The 22,634-nt window shown below is 39.7% G+C and overlaps 1 protein-coding gene across 1 annotated transcript in view; it reads right to left on the bottom strand.

The window, feature by feature from the left end:
• Positions 1-22,634, bottom strand: part of DCDC2 (doublecortin domain containing 2) — a 191,667-nt gene that overhangs the window by 97,900 nt on the left and 71,133 nt on the right. Inside the window, exon 7 of the mRNA XM_023209659.2 lies at positions 14,261-14,423. Coding sequence (XP_023065427.1) covers positions 14,261-14,423 — 163 coding nt within the window. The remainder of the gene's footprint in view (positions 1-14,260; positions 14,424-22,634) is intronic.

The following is a 22,634-nucleotide window of genomic DNA, read 5'->3' as shown; positions in this document are numbered from 1 at the left end:
AATAGCTGTTTTGAGGAAGCCCAGTGAAAGTCAAGATAACAGAGGAGGAAGTCAGAATCCTATGAGATAAATTTAACAAGATTGAATTTTTTTTTTTTAAATCAAGCATAAATTCTAGAGCTGAAAAATTCATTTGACATACTGAGGAATGCATCAAAGTCGCTCAATAGCAGAATTGATCAAGCAGAAAAAAATAATTAGCTTGAAGACAAGTTATTTGAAAATATACCCTCAGAGGAGACAAAACAAAAAAGAATTTTAAAAGAATGAAGCAAATTTACAAGAGCTAGACAATAGCTGCTACAGGGCAAATCTAAGAGTTATTAGCCTTAAAGAAAAGGTAGAGAGAGAAACAGGAATAGAAAGTTTACTCAAAGACTAATAATAGAGAAATTCCCAAACTTAGAGAAAGATATCCATATTCACGTACAAGAGGGTTATAGAACATCAAGCAGATTTAACCCAAATAAGACGACCTCAAGACATTTAATAATCAAACTCCCAAAGGTCAAGGATAAAGAAAACGTCCTAAAAGCAGCAAGAGAAAAGAAACAGCACACAAAGCAGCTTGAATACATCTGGTAGCGAACTTCTCACTGCCAACCTGACAGGCCAAGAGAGAGTGGCATGACGTATTTAAAGTGCTAAGGGAAAAAAAAACTTTTATCCTAGAAAAGTATATCCAGCTCAAAGTATCCTTCAAACATGAAGGAGAAATACTGTCCCAGACAAACAAAAGCTGAGGGATTTTATCAATACTAGACCTGTTTTATAAGAAATGCTAAAGGTAGTTTTTCAATCAGAAAGAAAAGGACATTAATGAGCATTAAGAAATCACCTGAGGGTACAAAACTCACTGGTAATAGTAAGTAGGCAAACATAGAATATTATACCACTGTAATTGTGATGTGTAAACTGGTAATCTCTTCAGTTGAAATACTAAAAGGTGAACCTATCAAAAGTAACTACAAAAACTTTTCAAGCCATAGACAGTATAACAAACTATAAGTAGAAATAATATGTTTCAAAGTGGGGAAGATGAGGTTAAACTGTAGAGTTTTTATTAATTGTCTCCTTCCTTATTTGTTAGTTTTTGCAATTAGTGCTAAGTTGTCATTTGTTTAAAATAATTGGTTTTATAAGATAATATTTGCAAGCCTCATGGTAACCGCAAGTCAGAAAAACCTACAACAAATATACAAAAAACAAAACACAATAAATTAAAACATACCACCAGAGAAAATCGTCTTCACTGAAAGACAGAAAAGAAGATCCAAAACAACCAGAAAACAACAAAATGGCAAGAGTAAGCCCTTACATATCAATAGTAAGATTAAATGTAAACAGACTAAACTCTACTATCAATAGAGAGTGGCTGAATGGATTAAAAAAAAAAGACCTTGCAATCTGTTGCCTATAAGAAACACACTTCACCTATAAAGACACACACAAACTGAAAATACAGGGATACAAAAAGATATTCCATGCAGATGGAAACCATAAAAAAGCAAAAATACCTATACTTACATTAGACAAAATAGAATTCAAGACAAAACTCTAAAGAGAGGCCAAGTGTGGTGGCTCATGCCTGTAATCCCAGCATTTTGGGAGACCAAGGTGGGCAGATCACTTGAGCCCAGGAGTTCAAGACCAGCCTGGGCAACATGGTGAAACCTCATCTCTACAAAAAAAAAAAAAAAAAAAAACTATATGGGGAGACAGAGAAGGTCATTATATAATGATAAAGGGGTTAATTCAGCAAGAGGATGTAAGAATTGAAAATACATACTCAATCAACACTGGAGCAACCAGATATATAAAGCAAATATTATTAAAGAGATCAACAGACCCCAATACAGTAATAGCTGAAGACTTCAACACCCCCACTTTTATTATTGGACATGTCATCCAGACAGAAAATCAACAAAGAAACACTGGACTTATTATGCACAATAGACTAAATGGGCCTAATAGACATATACAGACCACTTTATCCAACAGCTGCATAATACACATTCTTCTCACCACATGGATCATTCTCAAGGATAGATCATGTGTTAGGTCACAAAACAAGTTTTTTAAAAACTCCAAAAAATTGAAATTATATCAAGTGTCTTCTCTGACACAATGAAATAAAACTAGAAATCAGTAACAAGAAGAACTCTGGAAACTGTACAAGTACATGGAAACTACACAACATGCTCCTAAATGACCAATGGGTCAATGGGTAAATTAAGAAGAAAATTAAGGAATTTCTGGAAACAAATGAAAATGGAAACACAACATAACAAAACGTATGGGATACAGCGAAGGCAGTACTAAGAGGCAAATTGATAGATATAAGTGCCTACATCAAAAAAGTAAAAAAAAAAAATTTTTTTTCAAATAAATACCATGATTTATCTTAACTAGAAAAGCAAGAGCAAACCAAATCTAAAATTAAAAGAAATAACAGAGCAGAAATAAATGAAACAAAAAATACAAAAGATCAATGAAATAGTTTAAAAAAGAAATAAAATTGACAAATCTTTAGCCAGACTAATAAAAAAAGACCAATGCAACAGAATGGAGAATCCAGAAATAAATCCATACATCTATAATAAATTAATAAATTTATTTTTTTTTTTATTTTTTTTTATTTTTTTTTGAGACAGAGTCTCGCTCTGTTACCCAGGCTGGAGTGCAGTGGCTGGTTCTCAGCTCACTGCAAGCTCTGCCTCCGGGGTTTACGCCATTCTCCTGCCTCAGCCTCCCGAGTAGCTGGGACTACAGGCGCCCGCCACCTTGCCCGGCTAGTTTTTTGTATTTTTTAATAGAGACAGGGTTTCACCGTATTAGCCAGGATAGTCTTGATAAATTCATTTTTGACAAAAGTGACAAGAACATACACTGGGGAAAGGACAGTCTCTTCAATAAATGGTGCTGGGAAAACTAGATATGCATATGCAAAAGAATGAAGTTGGACCCCGATATCTCACCATATACAAAAATCAAATCAAAATGGATTAAAGATTTAAATTTAAAACCTCAAACTATGAAACTACTACAAGAAAACATTGGAGAAACAAGTATATAAAAAGGTGCTCAACATTATTGATCATTAGAGAAATGCACATGAACACTACAATTGAGACATCATCTCAACACAGTTATTTTATTCAAAAGAATATTCTGCTGTGCAGAAGCTTTTTAACTTTATGTGATCCCATTTGTCTATTTTTGCTTTGGTTGCCTGTGCTTATGGGGTATTACTCAAGAAATCTTTGTCCTGGAGAGTTTCCCCAAACAAAAAATTCTCTGTCCATCCAAACTAAAAGTTAAATGTGAAAGTATGATGAAAATATTTTCAGACTTGCTGGGTCTCAGAAAATAATGACCATTTCTCTAGCCATTCTCCAGAAATTACTGAAGGATATGTCCTGCCAAAATGGAGTCAATCAAGAAATAAGTATACAAAAGCCCCTGGAAATGGGATCTCCACAGAAAGGACACAAAAGGAATTTTCATAATGACAGTAAAGGAAAAATGTAAGATAACACCTGTGCCATAGCCAAGAGAACAACCTTTGCAGGCTGGAACCAAAGGTCTGAGGACTCCACAAGGGAACCCTTGCACTGTATACTTAAAGTGCTCAGTCTAGTCCCTGGCACAGAGTAAGAAACCAGAAAATGTCCACTGCTCATGCTAGCTACTGATCTGATCCAAATCACACAAAAAGATGTCTCGCTTAATTTTCATCAGAAATTCCCCAAGGCCTACAATGATCAGGTAATGTGTGGAAGCAGTGTGCCTATTTGAGTACCCCAATGCTTCTCAAGTTGTGCTCTAAAGAATAATAATCCCACCAGATGCTCCTCAGTAATAGGGATCCAAAGCAAGTAAAAGCATGGAATGTGTCCATACTAAACGCTCTGAGAAATCCTGTAGCAGAGAAAATGGCTTACCTTTGTATCATCCAACATTTCCCAAATTTGTAGTTGAACATGAAACTCATTACCAGAAGTGGTGAGTGCATGAAATTGGCCGGGCGCGATGACTCATGCCTGTAATTCTGGCACTTTGGGAGGCTGAGGCAGGCGGATCAGCTGAGGTCAGAAGTTCGAGACCAGCCTGGCCAACGTGGTGAAGTCCTATCTCTACTAAAAATATAAAAATTAGCTGGGTGCGGTGGCACACACCTGTAATCCCAGCTACTCAGGAAGCTGAGGCATGAGAATCACTTGAACCTGGGAGGCAGAGGTTGCAGTAAGCTGAGATCGTGCCATTGTACTACAGCCTGGGTGACAGAGTGAGATTCTGTCTCAAAACAAACAAAAAAGAGTGCATGAAACTACTGCTCCATGGAACCCCATTTAGGAAGTGACAGTAACACCATCCACAAGCTCTTATTGCCCAGGCTGGAGTGCAGTGGTATAATCTCAGCTCACTGCAACCCCTGCCTCCCGGGTTCAAGCAATTCTTATGCCTTAGCCTCCTGAGTAGCTGGGACTACAGGCACATGCCACCATGCCCGGCTAATTTTTATAGTTTTAGTAGAGATGGGGTTTCACCATGTTGGCCAGGCTGGTCTTGAACTCCTGACCTCAGGTGATCTACCCGCCTCGGCCTCCCAAAGTGCAGGGATTATAGGCGTGAGCCACTGTGCCAGGCCACTTTATTATGTAATTTTAAAGGAAATAAAATCTTGCCCAATTTCACAGAAACAGTTTGGTAATATCATCCAATTGTATAAAATAACAATAAATGGGTAGCTTTAAACCTACAAAGCCCAAAGGTATTTTATAGATATTTTGTCTTTATCTTTATCTCCACTGTGATAGCACACTGCATGGTGATTTGCAATAAAGGTTATATCTTATTTTGAAAACAACTAGGGCAATAGAGAAGAATAAAAATAGAGTTCATATACAAAATAGGCCACAGTCTACAAAGGAGTCCCACGGTATTACATAAGTGAGGAAATACTCCTTCCCTGTCTCATAGTGCCAAGCAGTATTTAGCCATGTGATAGATATAAGTGCCTACATCAAAAAAGTATATTTAAAAAAATTCAAATACCATAATGATGTATCTTAACTAGAAAAGCAAGAGCAAACCAAATCCAAAATTAAAAGAAATAACAATAAAGCAGAAGTAAATGAAATTAAAACAAAAAATACAAAAGTCTGTAATTGTCCCAGACATTGGACTAAATACATTTAAGCAGAAATGGCCTATGTTCTTTAGTAGTGTGCTGGTACTTTCCATAAGGACAAAATTAATACAGAGGTCTAAGAAATGAGTGAATACCCAGAAGGAAAATATGTCAATGCTTGCAACATAATTTGGCATTTAGGGATAGTGAATAAAGTCTGATCATTGAAAGGGAAAAGGTAAATTGCATCTACTTAACCAAGGAAAATTTATTGATAAACATATAATTATGACTATTAGAAGAAAATGTTTAAGTGCTGAACAATTAGAACAAAGAAGAGAAAATGAAACACTCTGGTGATTAGCAAGGGGTGGGATACATGGTAGGGACTGAATAAATCTTCACTGAAAAATGAAAGTGGTAACCTAGGAAAGGGGATGGGGCTCATAAGTCTAGCAACTCATGAAACATGGGGAAGGAAACTCAGACACAGAGAAAGGCTTGGGTTGCAGAGCTTAAGTACTAGAAAGTTTAAGTAACTATTTTTAAAAATGGGATTTGGTCATTTGATAAATAAACTAGAGGTAAGCCCCCAAAATATCTACCTTCTTCAAGGTCTCCAAACCCTGGAAAAGAGGGTCTAAATGCTGTAGGCAGTCCCCAGCTAAGATATGTGAAAGTAGAGAGGACTCATTATTATATCAGACCGCTAAAGAGAAAAACTGCTTGTTAGTAATGACTCACTCCTACCACCTCGAAAATAGAAGGGATGCAAATCAATCATCCCCATTTAAAAAGTTAATATGAAATACTGGAGAGTAGAAGAAGAGACAAACAGGAACTCCCCAAAATCTCCCAGCTAAGCTTCAGGGTCTGCTGTGATACATCAACATTTTTATCACTGAAGGAAGACAAGCCAAAACACATACACACGAGAGCTTCCCTCACTTGTCCCCCCACCTCCCCTTTCAAGCAGTCACACAGGAACATCCACCTCTTAACCAGCAGCTATGTGTCAGTCTGGCAGTTTCCGGAAATCACTAACCATTGATAGATCCTTTGACTCTGGGTAAATGGGTTTCTCCCCTTTTCTCCCTCATTCACTAAACTAGGAAAATGCTGTTTATCCATTCTAAGTATTTGTAAATGAAGCTTATAAAATATCAGATTAAAATGCAGCATCAAGATGTTCTAAAGCATGAGTATCAGGAGTATACCATCACTCAGTGCTCACAGTTTGCAGCCCTTAATTTCAATTGTCACCACAATATAGGTGTAATTGACCTACATGCACACACACACACACATCAACAAACACTGACCCTGTGCTGACTACTCTGTGCAGAATGTTCTGAACATTTATCTATGTCCTTTACATGTGACCTATGGTCCAGGATCTGCTGATACTGTAAAGGACCAGGCCCTTTCCAGGTTTTATATCACCCCAGGCCTGACAAGGGTGATAGGGAGAAAGAGTAATAAACCCAATGGCTACGTCTTCCTCCTCCCTCCACCCTGTCACCCTCTATGATAGGCATCTCACCAACATTCATGACATCAGACACCTCCCTAACCAAGCCTCCATGTGGGCCCTTCCTCAGATTCCAGGATGAAATGCTCAGAGTGACCCAATTGCAGCTTCTTTCAGAAAAGCAGATAAATCATGCTTCAGTCTTTGGTATGCCAGAAACTCACCACTGGGGTGGATGGACATTTTATCTGTAGTAAGCTACAGAAAGGTTCAGACCTGGCAGGGCACAGTGGCTCACACCTATAATCCCAGCATGTTGGGAGGCCAAGGCGGGCGGATCACTTGAGCTTAGGAGTTTGAGACTAGCCTGGGTGACATGATGAAACCCCGTCTCTACAAAAATATAAAAATGAGGCTGGTGCGGTGGCACCTGCCTGTAGTCCCAGTTACTTGGGAGGCTGAGGTGGGAGGATCACTTGAGCCCAGGAGGTCAACGCTGCAGTGAGCCAAGATGGTGCCACTGCACTCCAGCCTGGGTGACAGAGTGAGACCCTCCCTAAAAAAAAAAAAAAAGAGAAAGAAAGAAAAAACAAAAAAGAAAAAGAAAAAAAGAAAGGTTCAACCTGACTTTGGAGGCAGCAGAAGTAAGGAAAGGCTGTGAAACTTGTTGGAGTCCCTGGTATGGCAAGAAGGAAAGAGGCCCTGCTTAGAAGTAATGGGTAGCATCTATGAAAAGGTAGGCAGGCAGGCCAAACTCTGGAGCTGGGGAAAAAATAAAGATGTGACAATCCCAAACTAATCCTCCTGCAGAGGATCATACTAATAGAAGAACCTCCGCCCACACCTCCGTGTCCCCAACCTAGTAACTCCAGGTCTGGCTCCTCCAGCTCTGCATTCCTCTCAGACCCAAACTCACTTGGATACCTGACCTCGAGGCTCTGGCCTACACCAGTAATTCAACCTAGGGCAACTCTGCATCCTACGACAACAGGGTAACATGAGTTCTTGGCATTCTGAAGTGGAACTCCTCATTTGTTTTCCCATTGGAAACCCATTGCAACCTACACAGCATCGGCAGCACAATGTAATAATTAGGATGAATTATGGCTTACATAGAATTTTATGGGGTGCTTGTATGGAAAATGTGATCTGAGTATCAAAATACCTACTTAAAATGAATTTCTGGAATGAAATCTTCCAAAGGTTTGAAAATACCTCTGTAATTCAACACCTCACAAACTTTTCCTTTTGAAAACAAAAAGCATCTTCACACTCAACCCTGGGCTACATGAAAAAATAACCCCCGAAAGAATTTACTGCAGAAGTCTCAACCCTGTATCAGCTATAAAAGAATGCTTGCCTCATGGCACCTCTCTATATAGTGAACGAAGGTTTAAGAGAGCAGGATATGAAAAGAACCCTTTTCTTAAAAGGGCTAGTATTTTACTCCACTCAAATTGAGCCATACATCTTACTAGTACTCAATCAGCTTTTAATTTTTCAGTATCTCAGTACTAAACTAGATAGCAAAGTGCACATTTTGAAACTAACTTTTATTAATAGAATTTGAATTCACAATAAACCTCAAGAAAATTACTAAGGCCTCTCGCTGTACTAGAAATTTGTGCACAATATATCATTCCAATAAGTGGATCATGAAGGTGTGAAAAAATGCTGATCTTAAGAATTTTTATCATACTAGTACTTGATGTAATAAAATACGACCCATATATCCCACAGTACACATTGCCATTGAGATGGGAGTTGTGATCCACCAAGGGATAGAAAACCCATATTTCCCTGTCATTCATTCCAGAATTTACAAGGAACTCAAAAACAAAAAATAATAAGAGCCTCGTTAAAAAGTGGGCAAAGGACATAAACAGACATTTTTCAAAAGACGACATACAAATGGTCAATAAGCATTTGAAAAAATACTCAACATCACTAATCATCAGAGAAATGCAAATTAAAACCACAGTGAGATATCAACTTACACCAGTCAGAATGGCTATTCTGAAAGTCAAAAAACAACAGATGTTAGCAAGGATGCAGAGAAAGGGGAACACTAATACACTGTGGGTGGGAATGTACATTAGTACAAGCTCTATGGAAAACAGCACGGAGATTCCTCAAATAACTGAAAATAGAACTTTCATCCTATCCAACAATTTCGTTACTGGATATCTACTCAAAGGAAAACAAATCATTATACCAAGAAGACACCTGCACTTGTATTTTTATCACAGCACTATTCACAACAGCAAAGATATGGAATCAACCTAAGTGTCCATTAATGGATAACTGGAGAAAGAAAATGTGTGTATACATACACACACACACACACACACACACACACACACATTGTAGGTATGTGTATATAGATGTAGCTACACACATACATATAGACATAAACACACATAATAAAATATTATTCAGCCAAAAAAATGAAATGTCTTAGGCCGGGCGCGGTGGCTCAAGCCTGTAATCCCAGCACTTTGGGAGGCCGAGACGGGCGGATCACGAGGTCAGGAGATCGAGACCATCCTGGCTAACACGGTGAAACCCCGTCTCTACTAAAAACTACAAAAAACTAGCCGGGCAAGGTGGCGGCGCCTGTAGTCCCAGCTACCCGGGAGGCTGAGGCAGGAGAATGGCGTGAACCCGGGAGGCGGAGCTTGCAGTGAGCTGAGATCGGGCCACAGCACTCCAGCCTGGGTGACAGAGCGAGACTCCGTCTCAAAAAAAAAAAAAAAAATTAAAAAATAAAAATGAAATGTCTTTTGCAGCAATGTGAATGGGACTGGAGACCATTATCCTAATAGAAATAACTCAGAAATGTAAATTCAAATGGCACATGTTCTCACATATTAGTGAGAGCTAAATAATGTGTACACACGACAGAGGGTAGAATGATAGACACTGGAGACTCAAAGGTGGAAGGGTGGGAGCAGTAAGAGGGATGAGAAATTACTTCATGGGGACAATTTACATTATTCAAGTTATGGTTACACTAAAAACCCAGACTTCACCATGACACAATACATCCATGTAACAAAATTGCACTTGTATCCCTTAAATTTACACAAATTAAGAAAAAAAGAAAACCTGTATTTCTGTTACAGGGTGAACGTGGTGGCAAGAGATACCAATGAATCATAAATCTTAGCTTATTAAACAAAACTAGTGTGCCACTTGGTGATGTCACCTTGGTGCCTTCAGATACACTTGCTTCCCAGATTTGATACCCCTTAGGAGGTGACACGTGAGATAGCACATTTTCCTAATGTGCTTCCGGTTTTGTCTTCAGAGTCTCTTGTGACTGGGAACCATGCAAGTGCCTGGTCTGATTCATGGCTGAACCAAAGAAGCTCAAGTTTCAATGCCTCATAACTCTGAGGATGAATTGCAGTAACGCTTCATGCTTGGGGCAATGCAGGCAAACCCTGTGCAGGTTGTAGCTATTAAGAAATTCAAGAGCATGACTGCTCAAGGGCAGTCACCCAACAAGGTCATAATATTCAGACAGCCTTCTGCCGGCACTGCACCTGCTCCCAATCAGTCATCAGGAGTCTAAAAATCACAAGTTTCATGGAAACTATCACAGAACCACACTGGGAATAAGCCAGGATTTGCATCAAAAAGAATACTGGTCCATGTGTGGGCACACAGGCATACCCACTCATGCAAAGTGAAAGAGAGCCACATCCATCAAAATAATACAACTCTTACTTTTGCTTTTTTAATACTTTGCCTTGAAAATATACCTATAATTATCAATACAATGTAAGTCAAAGAGACCAGGCTATTTTCTCTGCAGCCTTTTCAATATTCCTACAGAGACCTAAATTCACTATACTTCTTGTGTTCACAAGGGTTTTAAAAGCACATTTTTTCATGTACCAAATAATAATAAACCAATTGATATGATCGATCATCCAAAATGCTATTTCAAAACAATCATCATTACTGTTTTGGTCATAGTGGAGAATGTAGCTAGTTGCCAGCCTCTAAAGCGTATCTCAAGGCACTGCAACTCAAGTGGAAAGTATAACAAAAACATGTGCTGGCCAGTTAAGCTGGTATTTAAATACAACACTAAAAATGCATTTCACACCCAACTTCATCAATCACCAACCAATCCTACTTTGCATCTTGGCTACCAAAAGAAAATGGGATTTGTTTCCCTGAAGAAATATGTCACTGCTCTGCTTGAATTATTAAGCTTTACTATTACAGAGAGAAACAGAGTCAAAAAAAAAAAAAAATGAAAAGAAAAAAGGAAACAAAATTAGACCCAGGTTGCCATCTACAGACCGATAGAAGCATTGCTCATTCATACAGCATTTGGTAACTGAATCAGTAAATATCAGCAATTTTACAAAAAGGAAAAAATATGTGACTACAATTTTAATTATTAAAAAATCAAGATAACCTATGAAGTCTTTTTCGAATTAAAATGAAAATAGTATATAAGAACACTAGATTAAACATTTGCCCAAGTTAACATATGCTATAAAATAATCATAGCTATTCACCCTAACCCTAAAATGTATCACTTTGAAATAAAATTAAACAGCTTATTTAATATCAAATTTAAAATACATTGTAAGTAGAAAAAGCTATGTAAATTTTATCTCTAAAACCAAATTTTTGCATTTTACATTATTATGAGTTCTTACACCCTTCACTTTCATTTTGCTTCAAATTCTTATTGCTTTTACCTTTCTAAAGAATAAGAGCCCTCTTGAAACATGAGTATTCAAAAGCACATACTTGGTTCTAATTACTAAAATAGATGACATTAAAGTAAAAAGCAACTTTAATAATAAATGAATATGAAGGCTGAATTAAAGAGGGAAAGGGAGAGGGACTTTTGATATTATAATCTGAAAAATTTCTATAGTCAAGAACCAAATTGCTCAATTTTCAGTAGTATGGACTTAAGCTAATATGCTTAAAGTTATCAAGTGACGTTTTAATCTAGTGAACTGCACAAAATCCTTTTTCATTTTTCCTGGAAAAAAAATTGTCTTTGGAAGCCAAGATTCATTTTCCAGGTTATAGTTCTTTCTATACAAATGAAAAGATACAAAATGCTTCTAGATCAGTGATACAAGCCTGTTAGTGGAGGAAAAACAAAAAAATTCATTCCCTAAAACCCTCCTTTAAAAGACATCAGTAGCGTTTCATGTAACAATGAGATCCGGCAGTTTAAAAACCTATAATACACACATTATAAAACCACATTGGAAAATATAGACTTAAAATGGGCTATTATATCTAAAACAACTACAGAATTATCTAAAGAAAAAAATAAAAGAACAGGAAAGCTTACATCTTTTCTTTTTAAAATACTATTTGCTTCAATATTAAACACGTTTTTTCATGCCCACCAACACAAATGTTGTTAAAAACTACTTGTGGATTTCTACAAAAGCAAAACTACCAATAATTCAATTTTTTTTTTTTTTCTGTTTTTCTAGGCAGGGTCTCATTCTGTCACACAGGCTGGAATGCAGTGGCAGGATCATGGCTCACTGCAGCCTCAGCCACCTGGGCTCAATTGCTCTTCCCACCTCAGCCTCCCAAGTAGCTAGGACTACAGGTGTATGCCACTACACCCTGCTAATTTTTTGTATTTGCTTTGTAGAGACAGGGTTTGGCTATGTTGCTTAGGCTGGTCTCAAACTCAAGCAATCCGACTACTCGCCTTGGCCTCCCAAAGTGCTTATATTACAAGCATGAGCCACTGCACCCAGCCAATATTTTGACTTGTTAATGAAAGTTACTTTCCTATGAACAAGGGATATGTTAATACAGCCTCTTATGTTCTCAAGTTTTCACAAATGAGATAACCTGAAAAGATGATCATTCTCTTTCTTCCAAGGGACAACTACCTAATTTAAAGACTTTTTAAAAATACACTGGAAGTAAGGATTGGGATTTCTATAGGCTAACAAGAACCTCACAGAAAAGAAGCAAATAACATCTTATAAAAGGCCTTTAACAACAAAAAAAAAAAAAAAAAATGAGAAGTTTAAGACAGGTCCTGTTTCACAGTGGGTATTAAAATGTTATAGAATTAACTATTTTTTAAACTTCCATCATTCATTCACTCAACATTTATTAAGTGCCTTGTATCTATCAGACTGTGCCGTTGCTGGGAATAAGAAAAAACTAGTAGGACATAGCCCAAGGCTTTGGGGGCTTCACAATCTAGTGACTATTAATTTTTTAAAGCCTCTCTCATTTTTAGTGCTCAAGGTAGGATATGTTCTTCGGGCCTAATTTATTTTCTTTGATTCCTGTCACATAATAGTCACTCGGTAAATATTTGCTGACTGTATTACACCCTAGCCTCCTTGTTCTCTACTCACGGGAAAGGACTGTACAAATTTCAAGATAATCAAAACTTTAAAGAGAAATCTTAATAAGAACCCATATTTTTCAGACAGATAATAGAGCTAAAGAAAAAAAAGTTAAATGAGTTGCCCAAGGTCAATGGCAGAACTGGGATGAGAATCTAGGACTCCGGACTTCCAGCCAGTCTCCATCATTTAGGTCTTTGATGATTTAGACCCCTCCACTTCTCTATGGAACTGGTTCATCCATTTTGTCTGTTCTTTTAACCTAACCTCACGCATCTTTGTTCTGACTCTTTAATCATTTGTGCAGCTTCCTCTAAACCCTCACAGGAGTTCAAACTGTCTCCTCAGCTGTGAAGTTCATATTAGCTCTAACACTAATGTGACTCTTCATATCGACTTTGAAATAAGCTGGAGCTCCCAGGTGGAAGATAGGGCTTTGCCCATTAATCTGAAACCTGATTCCATCAGTCCTCTTCCTGGCACCCCTCACTGTCCCACGGGTGGGGAGGGTGGGGGTGTGTGTGAGGGGATCTCAGGGCAAGAGGGGCAGTAGTCATTCCCACTGGTCTGCTTCCCAGCCAGTCATTTCCACCCCAGCGTCACTCCACTCTGAGAACACGCTGGGAATAAAACCAAAAATCGACCCTCTTCACAAAAACCTAACATCAAAGTTAACAATTTTCATTGCATACTTCCTTAGTCTACCACACTTTTATCTCATACCAATGAAATCTTGGACTAATGCAATTTTTTATTTTATTTTATACCATCTCTCACCTGCTAGTGAAGATGAAACTACATCTAATTTTGCTGAATAGGTTATTGTTTACTGATAAAATGTTATGTCTGTTCAGTATTCTCTTGGTTATCAGTATAATTAACAAAATGACTTTTCAGGAAAGATGATCTTTGACTAATAAATCATAATGAATGTGGGCAAGGGTTACAGACACACAAATAAGAGACCGATATCATAGTAGCTGTAGGTAAAAATATTAATCAAGCAATATCAGTGGGAGCAGAGGATGAAAAAAAAAATACTTTTAAAATAAGACCACCGCAAGACACATTTGATCTCAAAACAAGTATCCTCATGGCACAACATCTAATTGCAAATAAAAACCAAGCATAAACACAGCAGCATCTCTCATATACAAATACAATTTTCTTTGAAAACTCTCATATATGAAAATAAGGAATAGCTTCTGTGGGCCCAGAGAAACAATGGATCTCTTTAAGAATTAAAATTTTATCACAGCCTTAAGATAATAACAACACACTTACCACTGTTTGGAATGGTTTCCTGTGAATTCTTTAATTTTACATTTTGTTTCACTTTCATCAGTTTTTCTGAATTCACATCTTCTCTTTTCCCTTTCCTCTTCAGGGGCTGAGGAGATGAGTTGTCACTGGATCCAATTGTTGACTTAGATTGGCAATCATTTCCCTAAATGGCAAAGTATTAGACCTTTATTATTAGCTAATGAACTCTCAAAAAGATTCCCAGTAAATACACGTCATTAACTATTGGTAAGCAGAGCAGGGGCAGGGAGGTGTATTGTCCTGGTTCTACAACTGTCCATCTTTATACATTAACTCCAAATGTATCTTCCTGGAGGCAAAAGGGTCTAGGAGAGGAAGGAGGATAAAAATAATAGCTAACAATCACTGGGTTTTTTTAACATGTACCAGGTATTCTGTAAAATTGTATTCACTCAATCCTCATGCTAGCCCTAGTTACTAGCTCACTAGCCTCATGCTAGTGAGATAGACACTACTGTTACCACATCACTGTATAGATGAGCAAGTGGGCTTTAGAGGATAAATCTTGTGTAAGGTCCTGTAGCCAGTCAGGCGCAGAGCAGCTGCCTCCAAAACCACTGTAAATCCACTGCCTTAACAATCCTCTCACTCCTGCACCTTTCTGCAGAATCAACCAGTGTCTATTGGATGAGAATTGGTGACTTCCCTCAGAGTGATCAATTAATCTACAAATACCTTCTTAACAAGTTGTCGCTATGGGTGTATAGATGTCATCCTACAAGCAGCCACACACTGTGCTTGTAGAAATTCTCCAAATATTAATGAGTCTGTTGGTGACCACCATGGTCTCTAAGAATCGCAAATCCAGAGCAACACACAGACTCAAGAGGCTCAGGACCACATGTCCCCACTTGTTCCTGAGGGAGCTGCGCAGCTGCTTGCCCTACTCCTGCAAGAGAGCCAGGGTGATCACACCTTCCATGGTTATCTCTAGTCCCCATGTGTCTCTCACAATGAAGACCCTGTGGCTGCCAAAAGTGGGGTCCTCCACACAAGAGGGAGGTTGAGTTTCAGTGGCTCTTATCACTGGGCCAGTACAGTCCCCGGGGAGCCACACAGCAGCCACTGCATTGGGGGCTACTGCAAGGAACAGCTGTGCTGATACTAAGCCTCTGCTTGGCCACTGCTACAGCAAGAAACTGCCTCTTGCCAGGCATGGTAGCTCCAGACTGTAGTCCCAGCTACCTAGGAGGCAGAGGTGGGAGGGCCACTTGAGGTCAGGAGTTTGACGCCAGCCTAAGTGTAATCCCAGCTACCTAGGAGGCAGAGGTGGGAGGGTCACTTGAGGTCAGGAGTTTGAGGCCAGCCTAAGCAACATAGCAGGACCCTCCATCTCTAAAATTAAAAATTTTAAAAATCAGCCTGATGTGCTGGTGCATGCCTATAGCCCCAGCTACTCAAGAGGCTGACACAGGAGGATCACTTGAACCCATGAGTTTGAGATTGCAGTGTGCTGTGATCATGCCACTGTACTCCAGCCTGGGCCACAGAGTGAGACCCCTATCTCTAACAAAAAAAAAAAAACAGAAAAAGAAAAAGAGCCGGGCGCGGTGGCTCAAGCCTGTAATCCCAGCACTTTGGGAGGCCGAGACGGGCGGATTATGAGACCATCCTGGCTAACACGGTGAAACCCCGTCGAGACCATCCTGGCTAACACGGTGAAACCCCGTCTCTACTAAAAAAATACAAAAAACTAGCCGGGCGAGGTGGCGGGCGCCTGTAGTCCCAGCTACTCGGGAGGCTGAGGCAGGAGAATGGCATGAACCCGAGAGGAGGAGCTTGCAGTGAGCTGAGATCCAGCCACTGCACTCCAGCCTGGGTGACAGAGCAAGACTCCATCTCAAAAAAAAAAAAAAAAAAAAAGAAAAAGAAAAAGAAACTCCCTTTTACTAAGGTAGTCTTGGCTCTCAGATGCTCAGGTTCTAAACTTACCTGAGAGTATATGGTGAGAGGCTACAGGTAGTGGGAAAAATGCAAGTTTTAGAAACCCCAAATACATGGCTGAGAGCTACTGCTCTGCCACTGAACACAAGGGACCATGGGCTAACTAACTCTTAATTTCCCTAAGCCTCAGTTTCCTCATTATTTGAGTGGAGTTAATGTACTTGCCTTTGGGTCTAGCATGACGATGCAATGATAAGGCTTATGGAGTGACTAGTACAGTGCATGATGTATAGTGCTGGTTTAATAAGTATCAGAATGCTTTCTTCAAGAGCAGAGAGTTAATCTTTTTCTTAAAAATCATTTCAAACTCATACCATATTGAGTGTAATCTTTATGCAACATCTGTACTATGCTTCTGTCTGAAAGTAAATGTAGTAATATTAAATAAACAAATCTGCCTAGAAAACTATTATAACTGTTCATTTTAAACATTTATATATTCAGTCATCCAGAAGTATTTAAATGGATTTAGCCATCATCCAATTAGGAATAGAAAAATTCACAGCTTTACAAATGAAGTTATTTATGCTATTTTGTCATAGCCTACAAGTAAATGAATTATGCATAGGTTTATTAACAGTATGAAAACTTGTCCAAATCTATAACACTTTTTGTGTAATTTAATTTCCTATTCCAACTGCAATTTAAACATACAGTTTCCATTTAATTATTATGGTAACTGCAACCAGAGGTTTCTTTTTTCTTTTTTTTTCTTTTCTTTGAGGATTCTTTCTTGAGAATCTTAAGCTCTTCCATAAACTGTCTGGCAGAAGAAATAGATACATGATTATAGTAGAGGTTCCAAAACCATCAGCCAAGTCTCATAGTCCCTTTTATTCTCAATGGAGTCTTTCATCCCAAGATTTTAATATTCTAGTTTAGTTTAGTTTAGTTTTAGATGGAGTCTCAGTCTGTCATCCAGGCTGGAGTGCAATGGTGCGATCTCAGCTCACTGCAACCTCCACCTCCTAGGTTCAAGTGATTCTCCTACCTCAGCCTCCCAAGTAGCTGGGATTACAGGTGCACACCACCACACCCAGCTAAATTTTTTTGTATTTTTAGTAGAGACAGGGTTTCACCATGTTGACCAGGCTGGTCTTGAACTCCTGACCTCAGGTGATCCGCCCACCTCAGCTTCCCAAAGTGCTGGGATTTACATGCGTGAGCCACCACACCTGGTCGATTTTTAAAATTTTAAAGTTTTAGATGAGAGGATCAACCTTTCACAAGCAGTTAGCAAGCTTACTAGAATGTTCTGAGTTGCTGTTGAACTTGCAAGGACTGGAATGGAACCCAATGAATGAGAAACCCTGGAGCTCAGCAGGATCATTTTCTGCAGCTCTCTGGGGAAAGCATTACTCACAAAGGGGCACGAAAAGGGAGACGCAGAAGCCCCACTCTGGAGTGCGTGTCATTCTAAGTCACCTCTCTTGTTTATGAATAGAGAGGAACGTTCTGATTTATCAAATTTCTGATAAAAACACTCAAAAAAGCGTAATTTTGGAGCATGAAGAAAGACTAATTGATTCAAATAACTACATAATGCATAGATTTGGCAGTTGACACTCATGCATTCAATTATTGAGTAATAACTAATTTCCAGTTCCCATGAAAATGTGCCAAAAACGTGTAGACCAAAAAACATCAAATTTAAAATAATTTTGTGAGAGGTTTGCCTCAGTGAGCAGCCTTCACAATGTGTGTATTTCATGGGTGCACCCAGAGACATTATAAGCTGGGGGTGGTGGGCGGGGACTAGATGGTGACTCCACCTGACATTTCTCTCATCTGCATATCTGGTGATGACAAGAGTAAGAAGCCCTTTTACCTATACCGGCTTCAGTTTCCCCCATGGCAAAATGGAGTTTGGGAGTGTGAGGAATTTATCTTAATATGTTTATAACTTGCTTCACAGTGACACTGTGATACTTGGATAATAATGAAATTTTTTTATCAAAACCTTATAAATCATAATATTTGATCCTGTAAACTACTGACCGTAAGATGTATAAGTCAAATGGTAATAAGAACAACAAAAGATCACATAGTCCTTGGTTTTCACTTTCAAATACTTTCCTGATTTTTTTCATCTTTTCCAATAGAGGGTGCTGTGATTCTACATGGTGTCACCTTGCCACTAGAAAACAGCCTTCTGCAGAAGGGTATATTTTTCAAGCTCAGGGAATTTAAGATAATTTATTTACATCTTTCTTTTGTTTTTAAGGCTAGAATCACAACTTAAAATTTTCCTCAACATGCTCATTTCTGTGACTCTGGCAGCACTGAGTCTGTATAAGAAATGACTTCTGGTCTGTCTTGCTTTGCACGAGGCATCCCCCTGGTTCCCTGACCGACTCAATTATGCACCAGCAGGGGTCCCTGTGTAGACTATGGCAGCTGCTTTCTCTCTTTCCCTCTCAAGTTCTACCAGTCCCTCATCCGCACTCTCTTCTATATGCAAAAGAGCAATTCCTAGAAAGTCATGTAGGGAAAAATAAATTTCTAAAACTCTAATTCTGTGACCACTTTGATTTGCATCATGAGCTTAGGGTGCCTTCCCCATTGATTTTGCAGTGGTTCCTAAAGCTGGAAGCTAAGCTCTCCCCACACAGTCCCCTTCACTCACACCCCTCCTCTCAGTGCCAGGCAGCTAATGATCTATAAAATGCATGCATTCTCCAGGGAACTGATTCATTAAAGGAAAGGAGTAAATTAATCCTGTTAAAAATCGAGCTTGTGACTTTGGATTTACTGCCATAGGAAGTTCTGTGTGGCTCAATGCCAAACATTCACACACTGCCTAAGCCAAGTTAGTGAGACCCTACCAAGCACCAGGCACTGTGCCAGGGGTTAGTCTCCTCTACTCAAATGTAACCTCCTGAAAGAGGCCTTTCCAACCACCCAGCTGAAATAGCACCTTCTCTCACCTCCTCTTCCCATGTCTTCATGTATTTTTATTCATGCTTATCCCTGGTATATATCACATGTATTGTACATTTCTTTCTGGAATGTAACCTCCGTGCATTTAGTACTTTAGAATCTCTGGGCCCTGAAGCACCAGAACAGTGCCCAGGACATCATATGAACTCAATAAATAGTTGTTGGATCAATGAATCAATGACCACATACTCAAAGAAGAGTTATAATAGATGTCCACCCCCACTGCAGCCACCTATCAGACTCACCTGTATGTGTCCCACATACTTGTATGTGTCCCACTGCCTCCTGCATCTATTCTTGCCCCGACCCATTTCTCTATAGATACCACAGCCAGAATGAGCACTTAAAAATGTAAAGCAGGCCAGGCATGGTGGCTCACACCTGTAATCCCAATACTTTGAGAGGCCAAGGCAGGTGGATCATGAGGTCAGGAGTTCAAGACCAGCCTTGCCAAAATGGTGAAACCCCATCTCTACTAAAAAAAATACAAAAATTAGCTGGGCGTGGTGGCGGGCACCTGTAATCCCAGCTAGTTGGGAGGCTGAGGCAGGGACTTCCTTGAACCCAGGAGGCGGAGGTTGCAGTGAGCCAAGATCATGCCTGGGCAACAGTGAGACTCCGTCTCAAAACAAAACAAAAAAAAATTTAAAGCAAATTATATCATTTCCTCCCTATAACCTTCAAACGGCACCCCATCAAGAAATAAAATCCAAACTTTTTGCATGCCTGCATGATTGAGCCCTGCCTGCCTCTCTAATTTCATCCATGGCCTTCTTTCTTCCCTCCTCACATGCCAGGCTCTTTAGCAAGGGCCTATATGACTTTGTTTCCTCTGCCTTGGATGCTCTTCTTCCCCTGCCTCATCCCTGGCACAACTGGCTCCTATATCATTAAGGTCTCAGTTTCAGACAATTTTATATACATCACGCCCTGCCACATTTTATTTTCCCCGTAGCACTTATCACCATCTGAAACTATTTGTACATTTATTAGTTGATCATCTGTCTACTCCCATTCATCCCATCCATACCCCCCACCAACACACACACAAACGCGCGCATGCACACACACACTAGAATGAAAGCACCATAAGTCCTTGTCTATCTACCACTATACGCTCAGTGCCTACAGTAGTTCCTGGCACTTAGTGGGAGCTCAGTGAATACGTTTGGAATGGATGACGGATGGAGTGGATGAATACAGGGTGCTATGGGAACACTGTAGAAAGAGGGACAAACTCTGCTATCATTTTTCTAAGTCATAGCATGGAACGTTTGACAACTTTGCTTTCTATGGGATGCAAATATACCTTATAACTCTGAGTCTTTGTTTAACATCACTTCCTCCAGGAGGCCTCTCCTGACACACCTATCTAAATGTGTTTTTCTTTTATTGTCTCTCATATTACTCTACACTTTTCTTTCAATTTTATCATACTTCATAAGTATCTATTGATTTATGGAATTGCTTGTTTCACCTTTGTCTCCTCAAGCAGACTATGAGTATCAGAGAGAGCTTCAGATCTTTGTGCTCATTGCTATATTCCTGGGGCTTACTACTGTGCCAAACACGTGGAAAATTCAATCAGATGAACTGATCTGATGACCTTGATGTATCACAGTATTCACAGCACACAGTCTAAAAAACTTACAAATGAGCAAGAAATAAAATTGCATGTGTGTACCTACACATGCATTTTAAAGCAGGAAAGGCTCTACATGTTTTTAATGAAAATTTTAGTTTTTCAAATTTCACAATAGTAAACATAACATTCAATCCAAAGTTCAGTCACTGTGAATACAAAGAGTTGGGTCATGATTTTGGTCCTGACGTCAACTTTCCCTGTGACTTGGGGTCAATTTATTCAATTACAATGGGTCTCTGTTTAACCATCATTCCTCTAGCTGCAGTGTGAGAATTAACAAGCTAATATCTATATAGTACACAGAAGGGATTCTGCTACAAAGTCCTAAAGAAAAACAAAAAAAGCAAAATACCATTTCCAATCCCTAATTTCGTGAGTATTAGCTTTATAGTTGCTCTGATATCATTTTCACCTACTAAAATATTCTTCTCACTCCTCTTTCACCCCACACCTGTGAAGTTAGGTTGCCTCAAGTCTGGGCCCTCTGTAGTTCTCACTGCACCATCTTCCTCGAGGATCCCCTCATCCATTCTCTCACTTGGCAGCACCAGTGAGACCCGCTCTGTGCAAGCTGTGCCAGGTGATGAAGTACCACAGTGATGCTATGTCTGCTATTCAACTGGGACCATTACATGGCTGATCAAATCTACAACTCAGGCTAGGTGCAGTGGCTCACACATGTAACCCTAACACTTTGGGAGGCCAAGGTAGACCGATCGCTTGAGCCCAGGACTTTGAGAACAGCCCGGGCAACAAGGTGAAACTCTGTCCCTACAAAAAACACAAAAATTAGCCAGGCATGGTGGCACATGGCTGGAGTCCCAGCTACTCAGGAGACTGAGATGAGAGGATCGCTTGAGCCTGGGAGGTTAAGGCTACAGTAAACCATGATCATGCCACTGTACACCACCCCGGGTGACAGAGTGAGACCCTGTCTCAACAACAACAACAAAAAAAAAAACACAAACCTGCAACTTCAGTCCTGATGCCCTTGTCAGGCCTCAGCTCTGCCATTTACAACGGCTTGCAGCAGCACACTTTCAACTAAGTTTCCTGATGATACTTCCAACTCAACATGTTTGAAATTACGTAGTCATTCTTTGCTCTGGCTGCCCTCTTCATGGCCATAGAACTACCATTTTCTCAAATTCCAGGCTTAAAAACCTGTTATCGTTGGCCCCAACCTCTCCATTAACCCCTTGCACCCAATCATCACACAAATCCTTTGTTCCTTGGTTTCTTCCAGATCATCACTTCCTGCTGCCTCTGCTACCTCCCCGGTCTAGGCTCCTTTCACCTCATACCAAGAGAGTTGCAACTGCCTCATAACCATCGACTTATCTGTAGCCTCTCACCATGTGAATTCTTTCTCCATGTAAAAGATCTGATGTTCCCAAAATGGACTCAGATTGATACTATCACCTCTCAGAAGCCCTTGTGGGCTGCCCTCTATTCAAGGATGAAGACTTGACTTTTCATTCTGCTATTCAAAGTCATGTAATAACTGCCACCACCTACCATGTCAGGCACATCAGCCCCCACACCAAAAAGGACCATCTGTTCCAGTCAGCCAAAGGGACTCACTGTCCTGGGGCTCGGGAGCAGGAGCTCTGAGCTGGCTGTGGGGATGCAATTCCTCCCCTGCCATTTGCTCAGCAGGAGGCTTTGTTTGTATTGTGTTGCATTTTATGTTATTTTGTTTCATTTTCTTTTGAGACAGAGTCTCACTCTGTGGCCCAGGCTGAAGTGCAGTGGGGCAATCTCTGCTCACTGCAACCTCCGCCTTCAATGGGAGCCTCTGAACCT

Source organism: Piliocolobus tephrosceles, chromosome 5 (genome assembly GCF_002776525.5).
Source record: "Piliocolobus tephrosceles isolate RC106 chromosome 5, ASM277652v3, whole genome shotgun sequence".
NCBI lineage: Eukaryota > Metazoa > Chordata > Mammalia > Primates > Cercopithecidae > Piliocolobus > Piliocolobus tephrosceles.
The sequence above is the reverse complement of the archived record's forward strand: the minus strand, read 5'-3'. Positions and strand labels throughout refer to the sequence as shown.